This window comes from Taeniopygia guttata, chromosome 2 (genome assembly GCF_048771995.1).
Source record: "Taeniopygia guttata chromosome 2, bTaeGut7.mat, whole genome shotgun sequence".
In the NCBI taxonomy this organism is placed as follows: Eukaryota; Metazoa; Chordata; class Aves; order Passeriformes; family Estrildidae; genus Taeniopygia; species Taeniopygia guttata.
Window position 1 is genome coordinate 18,812,472 of NC_133026.1, and position 22,714 is coordinate 18,835,185.

The following is a 22,714-nucleotide window of genomic DNA, read 5'->3' on the forward strand; positions in this document are numbered from 1 at the left end:
AGAAAGTGCAACTCATATGTACACCCCCTCACATCCCGTCTATGAAATCTTTTGCTTTTCCATTTATAAAGCTGTGGCTAACTCGTTTTTTCACAGGAATACAAATACCTATACCCAGTCCTATTCTAATTCATTAACTTGAAATCATCAATAAATGATTAGTTACTTACCAGACTGTGCTTCAACAACATTTTAAGAAAGACAACATTCTTAATTGTCTGACATTTGGCTCAATGAAGGTGGAGGAAAATAATACAAAGTGTTCTGACAACAAGTCAGAAACAAACCTATGAATTGGAAGCCTTCTTCCAACACAGAGATCCTGAGAGCTGGTGGTTTATTTCAGTGAAGGACCATATGCCATAACCATAATTTTAGCAGAAGCTGCTATATAGCTAATCCAACATATTGCTATACTGACATTAATAACAGAATTATTAAAAGTATTATCCTCTCATCTAAAAATGAATTTGGTGCAGCTAACCACTTGGTGCAAATTCTGTTCTTCCCCAAGAAGAAAACTGAAGTCTCTTGTCACAAGATCCTCAGTGTTCTTTAAAAATAATTCTGCTTTCCTCGTACCCAGGCTTACTTGTATGCAAACATTAAGGACATAAAATGACAGATTTACATAATTAGATAACCTAGCAGATTATTAGATTAGGCAAGCAAACTAAATCATCATTGTACAAATGCATGCTATAACAAAATAAAAACAATGACAGCAATAATAATAAACCCAAAAAAAAACCCAGAAAAAAATTTAACCACAAACCCCACCATATACTGTCTCACTGCAGACCTTTCTGAGCTTTCATCTTGGGTTTTCTCTTTTCAACTATTCTACAGAATCTAAAAGTTCTTAATTTCTTCACTGAATTGTACTCTGACTCTTAAACTGAGCTAAACACAAAGCCATGTTTGCTCATAGTTGTATTGTTGAGACTCTGGAATGGTATTTAGAATAAAAACCACATATGAAATTCCAGATACTTTTCATAAAGCACAAATCTTCTCCAGTTTCTGCCAACAGATCCGGCGTCTTCCCTCTCCATTTTCTAAATTGGTACTTAAATTTCTATGAAAAATGAAAAGTGCATACAAACACAACAGTTAAGAGTCAGCACCACACATATTCTTCTAGTATTTCAACTGCAACTAAATACAGTATCTGTGCTGCTCCGTAATTTATTCACAAACGTCTTTAGAATTATTCTGTACAGAAAAGGCATGAGACTAACAAAAGTGTAGGGTAAAAAAAAAGTATAAACTGCCGACTTGAGCTGCTTTTAAAACCTGTTCCAAGAGACCATTTTAAAATTATCATTAACAGACAGACTGAGAAAAAAAAAAACTATAAAAACCACAACCTTTTCTTGTTCACTTGTCTACTTGAAATATCTTCAGGGAAAGAGTGTTTATAAGGGCTTTTCTAAGAATTGCAAACTGCCTTAAGCCAGAATCATCTTACTAAAGATAAATAAATGTTAATATGGTGTTAATGGTGAATATTTATCTTTAAATGTTCTCTCAAAAAACTAACTCAAATAGAAACACCATTTATCTAATAAAGCCATTAAACCAATAAAAAAGTGACACTGAAATTTTGAAAAAAAATAAACCTTCTTCAATTGGCTACATATAATGAGATGGCAAAAGCTTTTACCTCATATGCAATTAAGCCTGTACTCTAGTTACACTTACATATAATGGAAAATTATTATGTAAATATACAAAATATACCAGAGACATTAGGGGAATAAAAATCACTTACTAAGTGAACCGAAATTTAGGTAGGTAAAGAATTTTCACTATAAAGAACCAGTTTCAGGAGTAGTTTTAACTGAATAGTGCTCCACCACTACGCAAATAGGGTACTATTTACAAATAGGAAGTACACATTCAAGACTGCTGTGGCCAGTAAAAGGCTTTTAACTTTCATGAGACCAAACCCAGGTTCTATATAATGAAACAAATGAAGCACTACAGCACTAAAACACTTTCTGAACATATGTTAGTAAGTGCCCGTGGAATTGAGGACAAAGGACATTTTCCACTGGTTTCCACTTGGCACCTTCAGATGTCAGATAATCTGGCCTTGCTGGAAAATCACAATAATATAATCACAATAATGTCCAACAGTAATTTTACCAGAGAGGTGGTTGCAGCACCCTTATGTTACCAGTCGCAAATGCCTACACCAAAAAAGAAACCTAACTCCAGCACCAGCATCCACTAGGATTCAACACACCCTGTACACAAGTTCTTAAATATTCTTTTGCCCAAATCTTAACTGATGAAGAAATACAGAATTGTCAGAGATCAACACCCAGCCGACTTGGAAGTGTCAAGGAGAGTTTCCTTTAGGAAGAGTAAGGAAGATACTTTTCCATAACAAATGTGGTTAAGAAGAAGCTGTCTAAAGTTGCTGTGCAATCTCCACCTTCTGAGAACTCAAAGTCCGTAGACTCCTCCACAAAACTCTTATAGCTAAAGGAGGTCAAGAAGATTCCATTTTGCCATATAAGAACCAGACAATAGGAGAAAAACAGAAAAAAAGCAAACAAGAACCATTTTCCTAGGCATCAAGAGACTAGCCACTATTGCTACAAAGCATAAGCATGGAAGTTATGACACCTATAAGTGGGATAGATGTCCTTGGTCCGGCTGTTGAGAGAACAAGCTACTAACCTATGAACAGTTTTACCTGTTATGTTTTATTCAAGTGAGAGTGTTCCTGACTATACAGCACAGTGCAAAAGCACCTTCCCCATCCTCTGCTGACATTTCTTTCTCTTTCAGGCAACTACTCAGGCTGAGCACAGGACTCAGAGTGCCAGCAGAATACAGGAGCTACTGCCACATTCAAAGTTGAATGCTTTTGTCTGCTGTTTCCTACTGGATGGTAAATGCCTTCTTTGTTGCAGGGATAATGAAACATTCGAAAGATACCCATCCAAACTGTACACAGAAGCCTGTATGAGAAGCAAGCATTTAAAAGGATGGATGTGTGGTATTTTAAACTACCTTAAAATACATATTTTTCCATTTACTCCATCTAAGCCATAACGTTTGCACTATATACTTCCTATGAAAATCACTTACTATGTTATTCTAGGGCAATTATAATTTCATCAGCAACTATACACTTTTTCCCTCGGCCTCACCCAGGAATAAAAAAAAATATCACTAAATCCAGTACTTTTAAGTTTTACCAATGTTTAAGCGTGAAAAATACCATTGTACACCCATGTTTTAGATTATAAAATAAAAACGCCCAACAGCACTGTTCTACACATTCAAAAACATTCAAACCATTCTCCCTAGTTTATGTTCCAACTGAAATTATTTTATCAGCTCTCCTCTTCACCCAAACGTTGCACAGAAATAACAGCAAGATACTCCTATTTTTTCTTAACTGTTTTTAGCCAGATTTAGCCAAATTTAGCCAGGAACCCATGCAATTTTTGAGATCACTTTTGTTCCAAATGAGTTCATTAAACTCATCTCTGTAAACCATATAATTTACTCTCTAAATTAATTATAAGCTGCCATTCACTTTAGTTGTGTATGGTGTGAATCCAGACAAATGGCCATAGACATACTACTTGCTTTTAAATTTTACTTATGAAACTTGCAGTAATTGCTAGCAAACTCTTACTATCCCCACTGAATTCCTTATACTCAATTTACTTTTGGTTTCATCTCACTTCCAGGACAACTTTAACCAGAGGATAGGGAAAGGACACGTGTTCTTTGAAACAGAGATACTCACACCTTGCAAAATGTTCTTAAAATTTTCCCTTATACTCAGACTTTTAATTTTTTTTTTCAATCTTTGAGACAGTGGCCTTTTGACATATGTGCCTACTCAATAATAGTATTTTTACCAGATGATATTGCTTGCCTTGCTTACTTTAAAATGAAATAAATTTCTTGTTTTAAACTAGAAGGCCTAAGAAACATATCATAAGAATTCAAATTAGCCATCAAGTTTGCTTGTTTCTGTGCACTCTTACTAGAATTGTTCTCTCTGAACTTCTGAAGAAAACCCCTCAGGCTACGACAGGCTGACAGATTCACTGCCTCTTTCTGCTTCCAAAAAACCCAATATCCTACAATAATCAGAATTGTAAAATATCATTTATAATTTTTACTTATTGGTGATAGATAAGTTTAAAATACTTACTTCAACTGCTCTTTCAAGATGAGGAACTTTGGGAAATGCTGCTTAACTTTAAAAAAAAAAAAATCCAGTGTGCTTTCTATGAAAAAATCATACAAATATAACTAATACATTTTCCTTTTCAAAGATCTCAGAAAACAAGTTCTACCAACTTTCAAACAACGTAAAAAACCAGATAAAGCAACTCCAAAATCTGCTTTGATAACAATAATGAAACCAATTTTTTCCAATATCAAAAATTGGAAATTCATGCTGAAAAGTCTTCAAAGTTTAAATACACCATATGAGACTAGCAGCATTTCATTTAAATTAATTTTTACTTTGATTTATCTCTTAGAAAGACACACTATTGAGTATTGCCACTTTTTTTTCATTCTAGTTCACAAAATGTTTAATTACCACCATAGAATCTATCCAAATGTTACCAATCTTCACTGAGATTTTTATTTCTGGTGCCTTACTGATTTTTAACTCAGTGCAAACCTAGCAGTATATAGTTTAATGTACATTATTCACTAACATTCAGAGTAACAAATCTCAGATTTCAGAACCCTAGCTGAAAACAAATAGTTGATCTGTTATCCCAATGTGACAGAGAAAAGTAATTCCTAGCAATTCCACCATCAGCAAACACAAGACTCTTGACAGCAAAGAGCTCTATAATTAGAAGTAAACTCTACCAAAGCAAATTAACAAAGAAAACCCAGGAGGATAAATAGTACACAGTATGTTACCCATCAAACTAAATTTTTGCCTTTACAACTACTGCTTAATTGCCCAAAATTTGATTCACAAGCGCCTTCCCCTTAAATAAACTTATAGTACTTTTAAATTGCCTTCCAGTTCAAGTTTTCAAGCCTTGTTTTCATCATCTTTGACTTCATAATAGAATAACAGTAACAAACATATAATCCATCCTACCATTCACAACAAGGGACACCCATGTCATGCTTATGAACTAAGATGCCCAGAGTAGGAACTCCACTGCAACCCACAGTCAGTGCTGAAGCTGTGCAGCAGAGCACTAAGGCACTGTAGAGACCCGAATCGTGAAGCCACACTGAATTCCAGCCACAGGACCAGCCTGGTAGCACAAGAATTCTGTGATATTATCACCATCCCCTAACGACGCATCAATGTCAGAGCAAAATTTGTTTGCACATTCTAAGTTCCTACGGAGTCCATTATACTTCATTAAAGAAGTCTTACCGTGTTTCTAACTACAGCTCACTCCCAAACCAAGAGAATGTATTTATTATTCTGGCATGGAAAAATCTTTATTGAAATGTTAGTTTCTTATGAGGGTTGTTTTAACTTGTCAATTAGGGATACACCTCAATCCATGTCAGCTGCAGACTGTCATTGAAAAGCAGGATCTCACCTTACTGTTTGCTTTCAACTGTACATCCTGCCCTCTCCTTGCAGTATGAGTCTGCTGTGTAGCAGGGTAAATAATTTTTTTCTTTCATCACATTACTAAATTTGTGGGAAACTTAATAGTTTACCTTTGAGCAAGATCAGTCAATGGTTTGAAGCAATCCACACTGAGGTCACATGATTACCATATACAAAACCATCCGTTCAGAAACACCCAGTCAGGGGAAAACCACAGTCCCCTCCTTTCAGCAGAGGTCAACAGCTGCCCTAGATTACATGAAATTGCACCCTCCGTTTCCACAACTATCAGATCTGCTGACTGACCCAAAGGCTGAGCTCTATCTGACTCTGCTGGATTCACCTTTCAAACATGTACTTAAGACCATTACTGTTACTCTTTGCCAAAGGGAAAGATTAAGTACTATTTTAAACCTTTAGTTAAGTGTCTCCTCATTAAGACATTCCATACACTTTTAACCTTGATCTTCCTTTCCTGTAAAAACAAGAAAACTTGCAGATAAGAAATCTGTCAGCTGAAGTTATTGTCTTTTCCTTACTCTGTTAAATAAAGATTTAGAGTTTGCTATAGTTAATACAGCATTATTCATATTATATTGTTTGATCCGCTCTTTGAAGAGGGGTAAAAAGAAACGCCACACTAACCACTACAGCTCTAACTGTTGTGGTTGGTAGCCAACGTCATCATTGGTATAGAATGGACAATTTGTTAAAAAGGTAAAATAAATACTATTTATCTATGAAGAAAAAGGCTTCATCCTACAAAGTCCTACTACTGAATTTCACTAAATACTCCATTTAGAAAAATCTGGACCTCAAGTAAAGAATTGATTTGTTTTGAATCATCACTCTGCAGCACAACAAATAGTTTGTTTTTGAAACAGCTACAGATGAAATTCCATTGGTCCACTGAGTAAGCTAATAGCTTTAATAATTTTATCTGGCATGCTATGGAATTATTGAGTTTCTTCCACCTCTCTCAAGAAATCCTTTCATACAACAAAAGGAAGAAATGTGTAAATAAGCACCTAAAACTCAAAAAAAATTTTACATATACACTGTGATTATCAGTAATATAAATCATAAATACACAATACTTTATATGGTAATACATGAATTTCTACTACTGTAGTATTTTAAATTTATTATCTTTCTTTCTCTTTCTCAGTAAAAAATACACACACTGCTGTAAATCTGCTCCAAAAGGCCAGAACATTTGTGGGTAAGCACTTGCAAAATGCATACATCTCAGTGTGTACATATAACATTATACCATCCACATTCTTAGACATTAACACCAAGAAAACTCATCAGAACAGTAAACCAGACAATGAGATTCTAATAATAACAACAGCAACGGGAAAGCCTAGCATAAAATGTTTTTATAGACTTGGGAGATCCTGCCGCTAACCCAAGGGGTGGGAAGAGGGTCTGGACCATGACATAAAACCACCACATTGTTAGCTGGCCTTTCCCCAAGCAGCTGCATGAAAGAAGTCTTGGTGAAAAGTCATACAAAGAATGCTGTTACACAGCATTCCTGATCATCATCCACTGGAATCAGATTTCAAAGTAACAACTTGTATAGCAAAATCAAACTTTTTGAGCTTACAGCAAATTGTGGAAAAAGATTACTACAAGAAAACTATTTAAATGCAAGATGCAGCATATCAGATACAAGTGAATTTGCTTGAAAAACAGAATGCATACTCAGTACTATGAGAAGATAAAAACTGGGATTCAAAAAGCTATAATCAATCCAAATGGTCGTGATTTTATTTCCTCCTCGCTGAGTGTCAAAAATCCAAAGGAAATTACTGCAACAGTTAAGGAAATATTACTGAATTTAAAGGCCCAAAACTATCAAATGCCAACAGTTCTCAAGTATCTTCAAACAAATGCTCACTTGTTACTTCTCTGTTTTCAAAAAATGTGTTTATATTTTATCCAACTATGAATCCACTTACCAATCTGCCAAGCTAAAATAAAATTAATCTTTCAAAAACCTTCTTACACATAAGACAGCAAATCAATAAGCAACTCATATACGTATCAGGTTTTCTCATTTTAAAAAATTTTTATATTCAGTCATGTTTAAAACCACAGTGGTTCCCCTAAACGAACATGAATACCAAATTTATCGAGGAATTCTGTCAACAAATATATTCAGAGAGAAAAGTTCCTTTTTCAATTCAATCTTCCTTTTCTACTTTTAGTATCAATAAGAAAAGAATAAATAATTTTTTTAATAGGTAATAGCCTAATGGAGTTTATATAATTCCAGTCTCTGAGCACTGGAAAAGTCTTAATGTTTATGTAAAAACAAAGTCCACATGCAGGAAGTATTATTTTTTGTTCACAAAACTTAACCATAGCTCTAAGGTAATCGTAGATATTAGGCAGACAAAATATTAAAACTTATTCAAAGCTAATTCCTAAAATTTCTTACAAATACCCTGTTCATAACTGTCCATTGTCCTATTACTCTTAAAAATTAATTAAATCAATTGTGTAGCTAAATACAGTCAACTCTAAACAATCCTTACGACAGATAAATCCGTTGACAGATAAGCCACACCACAGATACTCATCCAGACTCCACTCAGATAAAACCAAGAGTATTGTTTCTAAGATCTGTGTAAGTGCAGGAGCAGAACAGCCACTCTCACACAGCACAGGGACCAAACAGGCACATGCAAAGAGACCTCAGCTGCTCCTGCTCAAGGTCAGCTTAAGTCTCTGACAATGGAAAGCACAGGAGGGACACTGAAGCAGACTAGAACATATTCCACACAAATGCAGACTGAATTATCTCTTTGGGCTCACTTCAGGTTCTGATTACAGCACCAGTACCCACCATCACCAAGCCAAGAACAGGCAGGCATCTGTGTACTCTCCAGTGCACCCAAAAAGGTTACAGGAAGAGATATTGGAAAGGTGAGCACAGAATAGCTGACCTTTGCCACCGTAGTTTGCAAATACCAAGTGGCATCACATAAAACCATGAGGTAGCAGGTTCAAAAGAAACCCATGGACACATCGTACTGATCAACTGCAAAATGCCTTGCCACACATGGACACTAAACCTTATACAGAAGAGAACACTTCATTAGGGTGATGGACTCATCTTCCATTAAACACAAAAATACCATGTCTGCAGCAAGCAGTCCCAAAGCATAAATGTTTGTAGGCAGGAACACTGTTCTGAGAAGGCACACAAGAACCTTCTCAAGAATCTAGTTCATAATGACAAAAAGAGCAGGACAAATGTTGTTTGGCCTCCATGAGATGCTCCTCCCCTGTTACTATATCAGGCTGTCACTTTTAAGTTCTCTATTAAATCCATGAGAGTACTGTTCCAATAATGCCGTATTTCAGGAATCACTGAATATTGTATTTCTGTATTTGCCATAGATGACACTAGAAGACCCATATTAACCTGATAAGCACAACTAAGGCAGAGTCACACTCCAAACAGAAATATAAAATCTAAAAAGCAAATCTAAAATAATGGTGATCTCTAAAATGTCAGATAAGCAGCAACAGGGCAGTAAAAGGAGGAGGAGCAGAAGGAGGAATGCACACAAAAGAACCTTGCACTATGTGGGGGGGGGGGGTAGGAGGGAGGGACAAAAAACTCACAAAATACCAACACAAACACACCATATACTACCATAATATATAGTCAATTAATTATACTTACAGTCAGTTAACAATACTTATAAACTACACAAGTTTGATTCCCAGACTACTGCCATACATGTAGCGCCCCAGAGTTCTTAAAGGCAAGACAACACTGTTATTTTATCAAGGTGTTAGGCTCAAGAAGAGCCCTAAGATTAGGTGGCCTTCAGTCACAGTTGTGCAACTGACTTAAGACAGCTCATGGACAGGTTGCAGCTACAAGAACACTCCTGGCCACTCTGTCAGCATTAGAGTGGGCAGCTAGTTCAGGGAAGTTTTCATGCAGCTGAAAAGGAATGCAGGGCAGAAAAAAAGGCGATGTTTTAAAAGCTCATACCATCACAAAGGAGGAGGAAACAATGTATAGCAAGGACCCTCACTGCAGTAACAGCATTTTACTGCATGTTAAGAAAATCACTGAACACTATAGTAAAAGCTCAGTAGCACATCAATCTTGCAAACATAAAAGAAAATATGTTACCTTCAATGCCCAAAACACAGTCCTTCACCTTATTATAAAGCAAATACCCAGAAGACTGTTAAAAAACTACAGGAGCAGGAGGCCATGTATGGGCTAAGCTATCAGCGTATTCAAAACAAAAAACACACTTTTTTTCTGGCAACAAAATGAAGTTATTCCTTGCCAAATTTCTGCCAGAAGGCAGAACGAAGGAAAACCTTCTATCACTGACTTAAAATCAGCAATTTCTTCTCTTGTTCTGAAAACCTAAGACCATTTAATTATTTCTATACTTCAAGAAAGACTGCATAATTACAAGTTTATAAAGCTAGATCCTTACAGGGTTTTACCAGACATGCTAGTTTCCAAATTTCTTCTCAAATACCTGCATCTTTTTATGATTCACTTGGCAACAAAAGGTGTAATAGCATTAAAAAAAATCAAGTATTAACCTACTGAAAATGCCATTTCAGCTGGCAAGCCCGTTATCTGATCTTCAACAGTATTAAGTCTAAAAATCTGACACAATCTCTTGTTAGGAAACACTATGAAAGGAAAGCTTCAGGTAAGAATACAGATTTCTGAACACCAGTCAAAGTATTTTCCAAGGTGCAAATCCTTCTGTAAAGCTATTATTTAAAGAACATTTGGTCCACAAAATAGAATTTGTTGTTTTCAACACATGGACAAGATCTGTTATAGAGGCTGGGTGTTTTCAGAAGAAAATATAAATTCCTATACCTCTCAGCTATAAAATATTCAGTATGAAGTTTTCACAGATGAAAACACTTGGGTATTACAATTATAGTACAGTGTTATATCTTTGCTATTGGAACTTAAAGCATTTCAAGCTTATAGAGTAATTCACTTTCAGACAAGAACTTATAATTACAATTAACAGAGCCATGAGCCATAAGAGAGATAACTAATAGGATGCCACATCTTTGATGCACACTATCAAAGCTCTCAAGACTTCATGCTAAAAAAATTTCAAGACCACCACAGCATAATAGCAAAGCATTCCCAAATAAGTATAAAACCAGAACACACTTCAGCTATTTCATTCTTCACAAATTTTCCTGTATATTTCAAGACATTTGAGGCTTTCTTATTACTATTTCTTAAAATAGTGTCCAGCTGCCACTTCTAAAGAAATTAATTCAACACTGCATGTATCAACATGAGAGGAACAATAAAGAAGAGGAATAAGACTTAGGTACTGGGTATTAAGTTCAGTGATGTGTTTGAGTCAGTTAACACTAAAATGGTAAACCTAGAGCATAGAGCAGTCAAAGGTACACAAGGCAAAGGACAGATCAGCACAACATAAGCAGGCCCTATGTTCCTGCAACTCAACTAAGCTGCATCAACACTAAGCTAAGATATAAATTAGCTAGAATATCATGTACACAGCATTGAATCTGCAGAATGCAATTTACATAGACTGTCCAAGTGAATTCCAGAATATAGATCATACTTTCTCTTCTCACAAAAGAAAGGGCTCAGTATCAAAATGACCTGGCTATTTACAGATAGATGATGGATGGGAATTTTGAAGTACCTACTAGAGAGAGAAGGCAGCATTCCAAAAGTGATTCAAAAGTTAATTGAAATTTTACACTCATATCACCCAGCTATTAGTATAAACATAATCAAGCCAGGATATTCAGTGGAGACTTTACCTAGCAGTTCTACTCAGCAAGAGCAGAACTGATGATAACCTGAACAGTGAAATTAGAAAGATGCAAGGGAGAGGTAATCACTACTTCAACTTTCCAACTCTAACTTCTTTGTTACAGAACCTATTAGCAAATCAGGCATGAAAGTGTCAACCTTTGAAAATGCACTGGTGCATTCAGTCTGGGCTGTAGACATAAAAATTTGACTTCCCTCCTTTAATGGCGCACTTTCAACAGCTTTCTCTACATGCTCAGGCTCCAACTAAATACACATAAAATTAATCCATTTTACCCATTAAATCTTATGTTCAAATGTAGTTTTTCTATTGTAATTTTTTTTCCTAAAAATGAAACTAAGAATAATGACAGATGCCCTCAAAGTAAATTGAACCTGAAGTGGACAAATAAGGGTTACTGTAAAACAGTTATCTCTTTCCAAAGAAGTCAGTGTTTTCTTTTATGTTTAGGATGCCTATAGTTTTTCTTCCACAGATTTATTTCCCTGATGCAAAATAACAGAGTTCACAAAAAGCAAGAATAAAACTTACCCCCATTATCTGTTCTCTTTAAAGCACCATCCTTATGAGGGCATAATTCACATCTCTAGGAAAAAAAGCAAAAGTAAAATAAAAAAATGGAATGATCATAGAAGCATTGAAAAAGAAACCATACACATTAAAACTGTTACCTGATATTAAGGAAGCAACCATTCTTTAAAAGTGAATGTGTGTGTTTTCCCTTAACCTTTACTTGAATATTAATGTTAATTTGTGAAAAAATAAAGCCTTCTCCTCCATATCTTCAAACTATGACACACATTAAAGCTACTCACAGTTCTACCTCCAAGATTTTCTTCCTGGGTTTCACACCCTGGACTTCTGGAGACAACCCTCCAAAAACTATAGCACAGGGTGGACTTAAATGCCAAGAAGCTTGGACACAGTCCAAAACTTCCTACTGTGTCCTAGCCTCTCTGTACTGACCAAGACGGTCTATCACGAGTTAGTGTTGTGGCTATGATCAGCACAGGTGCACATAGCTGTGGCTGGCCACAGAGCCTCTGCCGACTCCCACTTATCCTGAGAGACAAAAACCAACCTCACTTTCTGTCTCAGAAAAAGGAGGTCAGAATTTGACAACTGTAGCAAAACCACATGTCTGGAAATAAGTAGTTTGATCACAAAATGACAGAATAAGCTGAGTTGCAAGGGACCCACAAGGTTCATCAAGGCCCAGCTCTTAACCCTGCACATCACCACCCCAAGAGTCATCCCAACGTGCCCAAGAGTATCGTCCAAATGCTTCTGGAACCCTGTCACCACTCCCGGTGCTGTGACCACTTCCCTGGGGAGCCTATTAAGTGTGCAACCACACTCAGGGTGAAGAATATTTATCTAAATATCCAACCCAAAACCTTCCCCTGGTACAACCTCAGGCCATTTCCTCAGGTCCTGTCACTCATCAGCACAAAGAAGAGATCAGTGTCTGACCCTCCTCTTCCCCTCATGAGGAAGTTGTGGACTCCAATGATGTTTTCTCTTAGTCTCCTCCAAGGTGAACAATCCAAGAGGCCTCAGCTGCTCCTCACATGGCTTCCCCTCAATGCCCTACACCATCCTCATGGCCCTCCTTTGGACACTTGGACAGTTTAATCTCTTTTTTATATTGTAGTACCCAGAACTGCCCCCAGCACTGGAGGTGAGGCTGCCCCAGTGCAGAGCAGAGCAGGACAATCCCTCCCTTGCCCAGCTGGCCATGCTGTGCCTGATGCCCCCCAGGACAGGGTTGGCCCTCCTGGCTGCCAGGGCACTGCTGGCTCATGTTCAGATTGTCATTGACCAGGATCCCCAGGTCCCCTTCCACAGGGCTGGCTCTCCAGCCTCTCATTCTGTCTGTACATCCAGGGTTGCCCCATCCCAGGTGCAGAGTCTGGCATTTGCCCTTCTTAAACTTCATACTGTTGGTGATTGCCCAGTCCTCTAATTTACTAAGTTCTCTCTGCAGGGCCTCCCTGCCTTCAAGGGATTCAACAACTCCTGCCAGTTTTGTATAATCTGCAAACTTGGTTAGTGTGCCTCCCAGTCCTGGGTCAAAATCATCTATGATGTAATATTCTTCCAACATACACCAGGATCACAACAGAACAGTTTTTTTTGCTATCATTGCCTCCTATCAAGTTCCTAATATCACATTTATCTCTAAGTGTAGAGATACAGGCACTCCAGAGAGCTTGCAAACCAAATCCTAACCAGAGATGACAGAAATTACTAGATTTGACACATATTCCACTTCAAGTGCTTCACATTACAAGCACAGGAACAGCATAGGGAATCCTATACCTAGGAATCACCATATTACAACATTTATATATTTCCAGATTAGGGACAACTCAAAGCATAGAAACCAAATAATCTTCTTAAGCAAATCAAGATCATCAGATGCAAACTTAACACCGTATCCTTCAAACAGAGTGGGCCACCTGTTCTCACTGTTCCCTGAACAGAGCTATTCTCCATTACCAGCTAACTGATAAGACAGTAGATAAAGGAGCCTATGATGCTAGAAGTGCCTCAGAAACAGACTGTGCAAACTTATTTGAGGGACTAGAAATTCATATGGCTAAAGTATATCTCAAGGACTATCTTAACCTGTAAGAAACTTGTAATACTATCTTTCTTAACCTGTAAAAAAATTATATTAGCAGGAAGGAGGCTTTCATGGAGAGTAAAATAGAAAAAAACTTATTTTTTTCTCAGTGCACTGGTATAGAGAGCTGCACACTGAAAGAATTTTTAGGATTGTAGCCTTTTGTCTTTTGTTTCACTCATCTCTCTCACACATTCACAAAAATGATCAGCAATTTCAAAGCATGAAGTCTACGGTGAAATTTAGATATAAAAGTGGCTGAAAACATCTTAATCATTCTGCAAGTTGTCTGCAGACTTGGATCATTACTTTTTTTTTTTTTTTTTTTTTTTGTCAAGACACTGAAATGAACTGTTCAGTTCACTTTAAATAAAATCCTACATATTCAGTATATTTGTGAGCTGTATCTTAACACTTCAGCTCTCCAAATATTAAATACTAAAGTGCTGAGAGACACACAGTAGCAACAATTTCATTTCAGTGAATTTCTCACACACTGAACCAGATTTCTAAAGAAAGAAGCCTGGTATGTATTGATGGTCACAGCACAATAAAGTTGGCTCCCATCCCAAAGCTGCAAGCTGGCAGCTTAAAGCCAATGAGATGAGATGATATAACTGAGAGGAGCTGTTAACAGCTTCTACCTTGCCCCACCTCTGCAAGACTCTGGAAGTCTGACATACATTTTCACTAGTGGCAAAACCAGTTTAGGAGGTTCTCTTCTTCCCTTCACCTCCCCCTCATTAATTTCTCCCTCCACCACACCCTCAGCTACTGACACAACTATCTGTTGGGCTGCCTCTTAGAACAGATCAGTGAAATAGAATTAAATAAACTTTTAAACATTTTTAATTCAGGCCATATCAGTGATGCAATTTAAGAATAATTCCACAAATGGTTGCATCAGCAAAACTCAAGGCAGGGAGCCACAGCACTGCAGCACCAGTAATTAAAGAATTAGCAAGCTTCTTGTGCAAACTTTACCACAAAATAAATCAAAATGATCACAGGACACTACGATGCAATGACTTGAGCCAGTCTTTTATGCCAAAGAACTAAGCATGCTCCATTCAGTCTCATCAGCTTCATCTGATTTATTTGTCCTTGTCTACAAGGACTCAGGTCCATCATTAATCCTCTGCAGTCCTGGCTGCAATCAGTCAGAGAAGATGCAAGACAGAAAACTGAAGTGGAGGTGGAAGTTTTGACAGTGGAAGAAAACCTGAGTGCACAAAGCACTCATCTCTCATGGTGCTGAGAACGGGTAACTCTGCAGAGATAATTTGCACTTCGATGACACAAAGCACTTCTGGTGAAATGAAATCTGGCTACAATCTGCAATAAAGTAGCACCCTAGTAAGCTAACAGAGCAGACAGCTACCCCAAGCCCTTCCATTCCCTTTCTCTGCGTTAGGAACCTAATTCCTTCCCAGCCTCCACACTCTCAGATTCCGTCACCCATTTCTGCTCTGCCAAGTTTCTATACACACCATGTAGTAAAACCAGGAGCTTTGCCAAGTGGCAAGTGAATGTCATGCCTTGAGACAAGTATCTAGCAGAGAATTTTTTTTCTTTAAACTAACACTTTATTACTAGTTCTAAAATGGATGGTATAATACTTTTATCATGCATGTTGATGATGCAACACAGTATACAGAATAATCTGATTATCTATAAGATGGTCTCTAATATTTGAGCACAAGGACCATGGCAGGGCTCTCTTCTCCAGTTGTGTGTTGTAAGTCTTATCTCTGGCAAAAATTTATGACAGAGATTTATTGTCTGAGTATTCAGAAACACTGTGGGGAACTTCTAAACCAGCTGTGCAGGGCAGAGGGAGTAGGTAGCAGGGGCAGATACAACACCTATAAGACACCACAACAGAAATAGGGCAAGCTGCTATAACTGCTCAACAATTCAGACAAACACCATCAGGGTGAGCAGCACAAATATGAACACTATAGAGGCTGACTGTAACCCTAGAGAATAACCACATCCTTTGGTGTGTTAAGGGCACTAGTCCAATACAGGGAGGTGCAGCAGTGCATGTGGTGCTGTAGGTACAGGCAGCTGAATTAGATCTGAAGAGAGTGAAGAGACAAATACTGGCTGAAAGAACACAATGAAGTTGTAGAAAATGACATCATCCTTTTCCTTCCTGTCCTTAGAGAACATCTCATTTTTGCAGCCCTTTGGTGGAAGAGACTAAGTTCATGGATCTAGCTTCTGTCCATGCAGAATTGGGGTGAACTCTCAGCAGGAATGGCTTTAGACTATGAGGTCTCCTGTAGAGGACTAAAGTGAAACCAATCTCAGAGCTGTGAAGCTGGAAGAGTCTGACAGCGTGACTGTCACAACTCACTTCTGAGCTACATAAACAGCAACTTAATTAAGTAAACAAAGACTGATCCTATTCCTTTAGCATTCAGGCGAACGGAGATTGCCTGGGTCTGATGAAAAACCCACTGCCTCCTGAGGAGTCCAGTCTTTAAAACATCACCCAGCAGAGAACTAAAACCAGAAGCATGCAAGATCCATGCAGAAAAAGAAACTTTTTATCCCCTCAACATTATTCAAAAAGGAAAAATAACCAAGAAGAAATAAAGAACTGAAATAAACTTTTTTAATTAAAAAAAAAAACAACAGAGGTCACCACTAAAGATATCCATCAGAAAAAAGTTACAAGAATGGAAGACCAAAGTAAAACAATTCCAGCTTCCCATACTGAATCAGTTACAGTCCAACTTGGCTCCACTGCATTGTGGTATAAAGTGTTCTTCCTTTATTCTAGATAAATAAGCCTTTCCATTTTAACCAGGACTAAGAGCTACCTCAACCATCATTAGGTAACATTATACAAATATAATCTTTCAAGTCTTTTTGGTAAACCTAGCTCTACCAATTTTTCAGCTGGAAAGGCATAGAGAAACTGATTCAATCCAAGAGACTACCTTATTCATGTTGAAATTAAGGGAAAGAGAAAAAAGCACATGGTAAATAACAAGATAAAGTGAGACAGGGACAAGACTATTCATGCACGAGAGAAGAAAAATAGGAATATAACATTGTTCTTCCCTCAGGGTTCTGCAAATTTGGAGCACATTCATAAAGCATCATCTGCAGACACCCATTATATGCTGTGTCTTGTTATAAGAAAACAAAGGTCAAAGAATTCTTTGCACATAATTAACTGAATTGTGGCCCAAGCTAGGCCATTGGAACCATTCACCTGAATAATGACTGTCAACCAAGTAAAATCCTGCAGGACTGAATTCCCAGCATTGCAATGAGGCAATAAAACCTTTCTTTCAATGTGACCTGTTAACCTAAATAACACAAGATCTACAGCAGATTAAACAGACCACAGTTCCTTAAAGCTAGCCAAGACACCAGGCTGCAGTTCCAGCTGACTTTACTAGAGGCTCACTTTAAGGTAGCATAATTGCACTGTGCTGCCAGATCATCACTGACCATCTCCTACTGTGTCCTTTCTACTGTCTTCCTTGCTCTGGGAAAAGCATTCTACTGACTATATGGAAGTCCTGACCAGTAACCTAAAAATAACTTTTTTTCAGTCAGATCACTTCTTTGAGCCACCTTTCCATACACAACCAATGTCAGATAATAAATGTTACCACGGACAGGTGGTCAGGAAAGGATATGAAGGATACAACTGCCTTATCTGGGAGGTGGCATTATGTGCACTGGCTACAAATCAAGATGGAAGTCCAACCGAAGGCCTTATTTTCAAAAGGAGAGAAGGAAGGATGGAAGGAAGGAAAGCATACACTTGAAACAGACTAATTTTAAGTTGGTAGTAATACAGGCAGATTTCTTGCTCAGTTTTGTTTTGGTATTTCCCTGACATTCATGTATTTCAAGATTTTCAACAGACATCAGCCATATATGCAAAATATTGTGTTTGGAAGCTTAAATTCCCTGTCAAGGTGCATATACCCAGCACGACACACTTCCAACGCAGTTTTTATTCTCCAAAGTACATTTTGATCACAGAATTACTATTTCATACTGCTTGACAACAGGAGAAAAAAAAAAAAAACCAAAACCCCAAGCCCCAACAGTATTTACCTGTAAGAAACAACTCTGTGAGATTGCAATGCATGATCCATGAAGTTAAAAATTACAAAAATGGCGAGTTACATACAATCAGCATAACAGTTCGCAAAACCCGACACTCAACCGCTTTCAATTTTTTTCATCAACAGGAGTTAAAAGTCATCAGACAAAACATTTTATTCTGCTGCTCCTGTTAATCATTAAACAAACAGAAGAATGGTTAAATCCACTTGTTGTTGCAATTTTAGCTCACAACTTGAGGTGGAAGACAGAAGCAGAGAACAAAATGGAGTCCCCACAATCCAGGAGAAGAGTGCCAGTGACCTGCTATGCCATTTAGAAAGCCACCAATCTGTGGGGCTGGATGGGATGTACCCAAGGGCACTGAGGGAGCTGGCAGAAGAGCTTGCCAACTCACTTTGCACCATTTACCAGCAGCTGTGCCTAACAAGGGAGGTGTCAGTTGACTGGAGATTAGCAACTGAGATACCTACCTACAAGGAAGGCTGAAAGGAAGACCCAGGGAATTGCAGGACTATCATCCTGACCCCAGGGCTAGAGAGGTCATGAAGCAGGCCACCTTGAGTGCCATCACACATCATATACTGAACAACCAAGGAAATCAGGCTGAGCCAGCATGGGCAGGTCCTGATTGACCAACCTGATCTCCTTTTGTGACAAAGTGACCCATTGAGTGGATGGGTGAAAGGCTGTGGATGTGCCTACCTGGACCCCAGGAAAGCCTCTGGCACCGTTTCCCACAGCATCTCCTGCAGGAACTGGCTGCTCATGGCTGGGCCGGGTGCTCTGTTGGATGCGTAGGGAACTGTTGGCACGGCCGGGCCCAGAGGGTGTTGGTGAATGGAATCACATCCAGCAGAGCTCCCCAGGGCTCAGCGCTGCCACCAGCTCCGTTTAATCTTTCTCAATGATCCATGTGAGGGGATCCAGGGCACCCTCAGTCAGTCTGCAGACACAGCGGGCTGGGTAGGAGCGTTGAGCTGCTGAAGGCTCTGCAGGGGGATCTGGACAGGCTGCACGGATGGGGAGAGGCCAGAGCTCTGAGCTTCAGCAAGGCCAAGTGCCTGGGCCTGCTCCTGCCCCTGGGTCACAACAGCCCCTGCAGCTACAGGCTGGGGCAGAGTGGCACCAAAGATGCCTGGAGGAAAAGGTCCCGAGGGTGCTGGTCAACAGCAGCTGAACATGAGCCAGAGAGTGCCCAGGTGGCCCAGAGACCAATGGCATCCTGGCCTGGATCAGCAACAGTGTGGCAGCAGCACCACGGCGGTGACCATAACCCTCTACAATGGACTGGTGAGGCCACACCTTAAATCCTGGGTTCACTTCTGGGACCCTCAATTCCAAAAAGACACTGAGGTGCTGGAGAGAGTCCAGAGAAGGGCAATGGAGCTGGGGAAGGGTCTGGAGCATAAGTCTGATGAAGAGCAGCTGAGTGAGATGGGGTTGTTTAGCCTGGAGAAGGCCCAGGGAATAGCTTATCTACAATTCCACATCTCTGTGCTCCCTGAAAAAGGGTGTAGCAAGGTGAGTGTCAGTCTCTTCTGCCAGGTAGCAAGTGACAGGACAAGAGGAAATGGTCTCAAGTTGCACCACAGGAAGTTTAGATTGCATATTAGGAAAATTTTCTTCACTGAAAGGGCGATGAGGTTGATCGGAACAGGCTGCCCAGGGAAGTGGCAAAATCACCATCCCTGAAGTGCTGAAAAGGCATGTGGATGTGGCACTTAGAGACACAGTTTACTGGTAAATATAGTGGTGCTAAGTTAACAGCTGGATTCAATGATCACAATTTTTTCCCAATCTTAACCATTAGATGATTCTATGAATCCTTCAAATTCTTACAACTTTTTTAAAAATTAACCTAGGAGGAAAGAGTCAATTGCCAAGCCTTTTATTGCTTTATTTCTGAAATTGCTTTCATATACATCTATATTACAGCATGCCATGCTACTAGGTGTATAACAAAGCATTTCTGCACAACATTTCTGTGCATAACAAAATGCACTAATTCAACAAACTTTTCGAAAGCACATGGACAGGTTTACAAAGGTAAGAAAAGCGCTGATCAGAAGGTTAGTTTCTAATCAATGGCTTTCCAACTGGCAGCCCATGATGCTCTTAGCAGCCCAAATTCCCACTTATCAGTAGCCACAGAAGCTTGCAGCACAACGGACTGTGTCCAGATACTCAGATCCCAAGTTCTGTGATACAAGTTCTTCATCTGCCTTCACCAGTATTCCATAACATTTTGTCTCACTCTTGGTTGTTGCCAGAAAAAAAGACATCTGTAGAAGTCACCTATTATTATAGTCTTTTATTATATTATATTATTATTAGTCTTTATTATATGTACGATGATCTTTCCCAATCCTACAGACTTCAAATATGCTAGGTAGTCTAAAATATTACTACTTTAAATAATACTTAAATAATAATACTCTGATAATATCTTAATATGGATTTAAAAACTGGTTTAGAAGGGTAAAGATCTTGATGTGGGTAGTTATTTTAGTTAAAGCAAAACAATTTAATACTGGCAGACATACCTATTGCTGTCAAAAACGTAAATATTCTGAGAAAAAAAGACAATCTAAAAAACTGCTCTGAACACGAAGTTTATTAAAAATCAATCTAGAGTTTCAGTTATGCCAATGCTGCGCATACGTCATCGAACCTGTACATAAATATTTGAAATTTATTCCATTCTTTCAATTAAAAATTATCTTCTAAGATCAAAATGTTCTTGGTATTCATTTTCCTTCTCCCCTAAAGGATCTGAAATTAGTATTTCCTTTTCTCCACAGGAAAGAATCTTGTATTTTCTAATTTACTTTTATACTTTCCATGTTCCTCTTACCCTAGTGTGTTTTCTTCAATAGGAAAAAAAAATTAAAGTAAAAATTTAACACATGTACATTGGAATGAAAACACTGAAGACAGGAAAAAATCTCTTTTTCCCCTAATAAACCTGGAAAAAATTGGGGCAATTTGTGTTAGATTCAGAAAAATATGGTACTGAACAACCAATGTAAACACAGCTCCATCTATAAAGACAAACCATATTCTAAAGACACTTCAATGAAAGTGTGCTAATTAAAATTGAGAACCACAGACAACTAGATTATAGTCAATAGAAAACCTAACTCAAATTCAGCAAATCAGAGGCTATCTACAGAAAAACAAGTATCTTAGAGCCTACAAAGGATCAGCTTTTGCAAGATTAGACAACAAAAAGAAAAACCCACAGACAATTTGCAGAGTAGTGCAAACCAGTACGCTGCTGCCAAGATATTTTGTCTGGAAATTTAGATCTTCACATAAATTCTATCAATAGATGCAAATTTACAGGCAGCTAGCACAAGAACAAACCCAGCAACAAGATATGCACCAGACTGATCACATCTACATCTGCTAGCAACAGCTTACCCCCACCCTCAGCAGTGACATCGCATCTCCCAATTCCCTACTTCAAGCCATCTTCAATGAAGCAAGATCAGTACTGCCAACATATCAAGACTAACCAGGGAAGATCAACATCTCAGCCCTTGAAGCCTCCAGAAAGTCCAGTAAAACTCACAAGCATTTCCAGCAGCTACTGAAAATTACTGAACCTCTATTCACACCAAACTTAGGCTATCTATTCACACCACATGTTTTATTCTGATATTTCGCTGATAATTTCTTTTGTGCTTTTTCTTTAAAACCAATTAGGTACTATGAAAATTTTCCATTAGAGTTTCTTTCTATTTTGACATCCATACATTGTAATACTTGCCAGAGTCAGAAATTCATTTTTCCCCTGCTCAATACAGCAAAACTGATGAGCTGCTTTAGGAACACATGGCCCAGCCAAAGAAGAGACTTCTATCTACAAAACTAAATCCACACTTCTTTATCAGTTTCTAAACTACAGTGGGATAGCAACATACTTTATCAATATTCTCAACCTACAGTACCCTCAGACTTTAAAAACCCTATATAAACCTTATAAACTCACAAAATTATACCTAACCTTATAAACTCCCAAAATTATAAACCCACCTTCATTATTTTGATCTAAATGACTCTATAAATTATAGCTTAAAACCATGCCAGGATTTGAAGCAGAAGTCAGCAAGGAGTTAACTACACAATATTTCAAATATCCAAAAATAGGCCAATTAAAGTTGCAATGTTTCACTATGATTCACACCAGACTCCAGTGTTCATAAACCACAATGAAAAACCAACAGGAATCAAAGTATCTTCTGCCACATCCAAGAATCCCCAACTGGCTGACATCACTAATGGAGCAAACGAATGCACGCTGTCAGCACTTCTCTTCCAAAGTGCTATGTTCTGCAACTTGACAACTTAAGAAATTAAGTCATCTTCATCTTCAAATAACCATTTTTTGATGCTGACAAATTTGCCAAATCTCTGCCCCATCTCTATTCAGTCATCTCTCCCAGGAGAAAGAAAGAACTTTTTTTAAAGCAGACAGTTGACAGGTAAAAGAAAAACAGACTCACTACCTAAAGCATTTTGGGGTTTATACCTGGATAAATTAAAGAGACTCGACCTAGT

At 38.2% G+C, this 22,714-nt stretch overlaps 1 protein-coding gene and 1 long non-coding RNA gene across 8 annotated transcripts in view; both read right to left on the bottom strand.

The window, feature by feature from the left end:
• Window positions 1–22,714, bottom strand: part of MLLT10 (MLLT10 histone lysine methyltransferase DOT1L cofactor) — a 132,756-nt gene that overhangs the window by 88,796 nt on the left and 21,246 nt on the right. For 6 of the 7 annotated variants that reach the window (XM_072925464.1, XM_072925463.1, XM_012571535.5 and 3 more), the window contains one exon: window positions 11,953–12,007. The exons of the other annotated variant lie outside the window; for it this stretch is intronic. In XM_072925464.1, the coding sequence (XP_072781565.1) occupies window positions 11,953–12,007 (55 nt within the window). The remainder of the gene's footprint in view (window positions 1–11,952; window positions 12,008–22,714) is intronic. 7 annotated transcript variants of the gene reach the window in all.
• Window positions 50–11,946, bottom strand: LOC140682595 (uncharacterized). Its single transcript, XR_012054479.1, has 2 exons — window positions 994–11,946; window positions 50–329 (listed from the first exon to the last, which is right to left on the bottom strand). It is a non-coding gene; the product is annotated as an uncharacterized lncRNA (long non-coding RNA).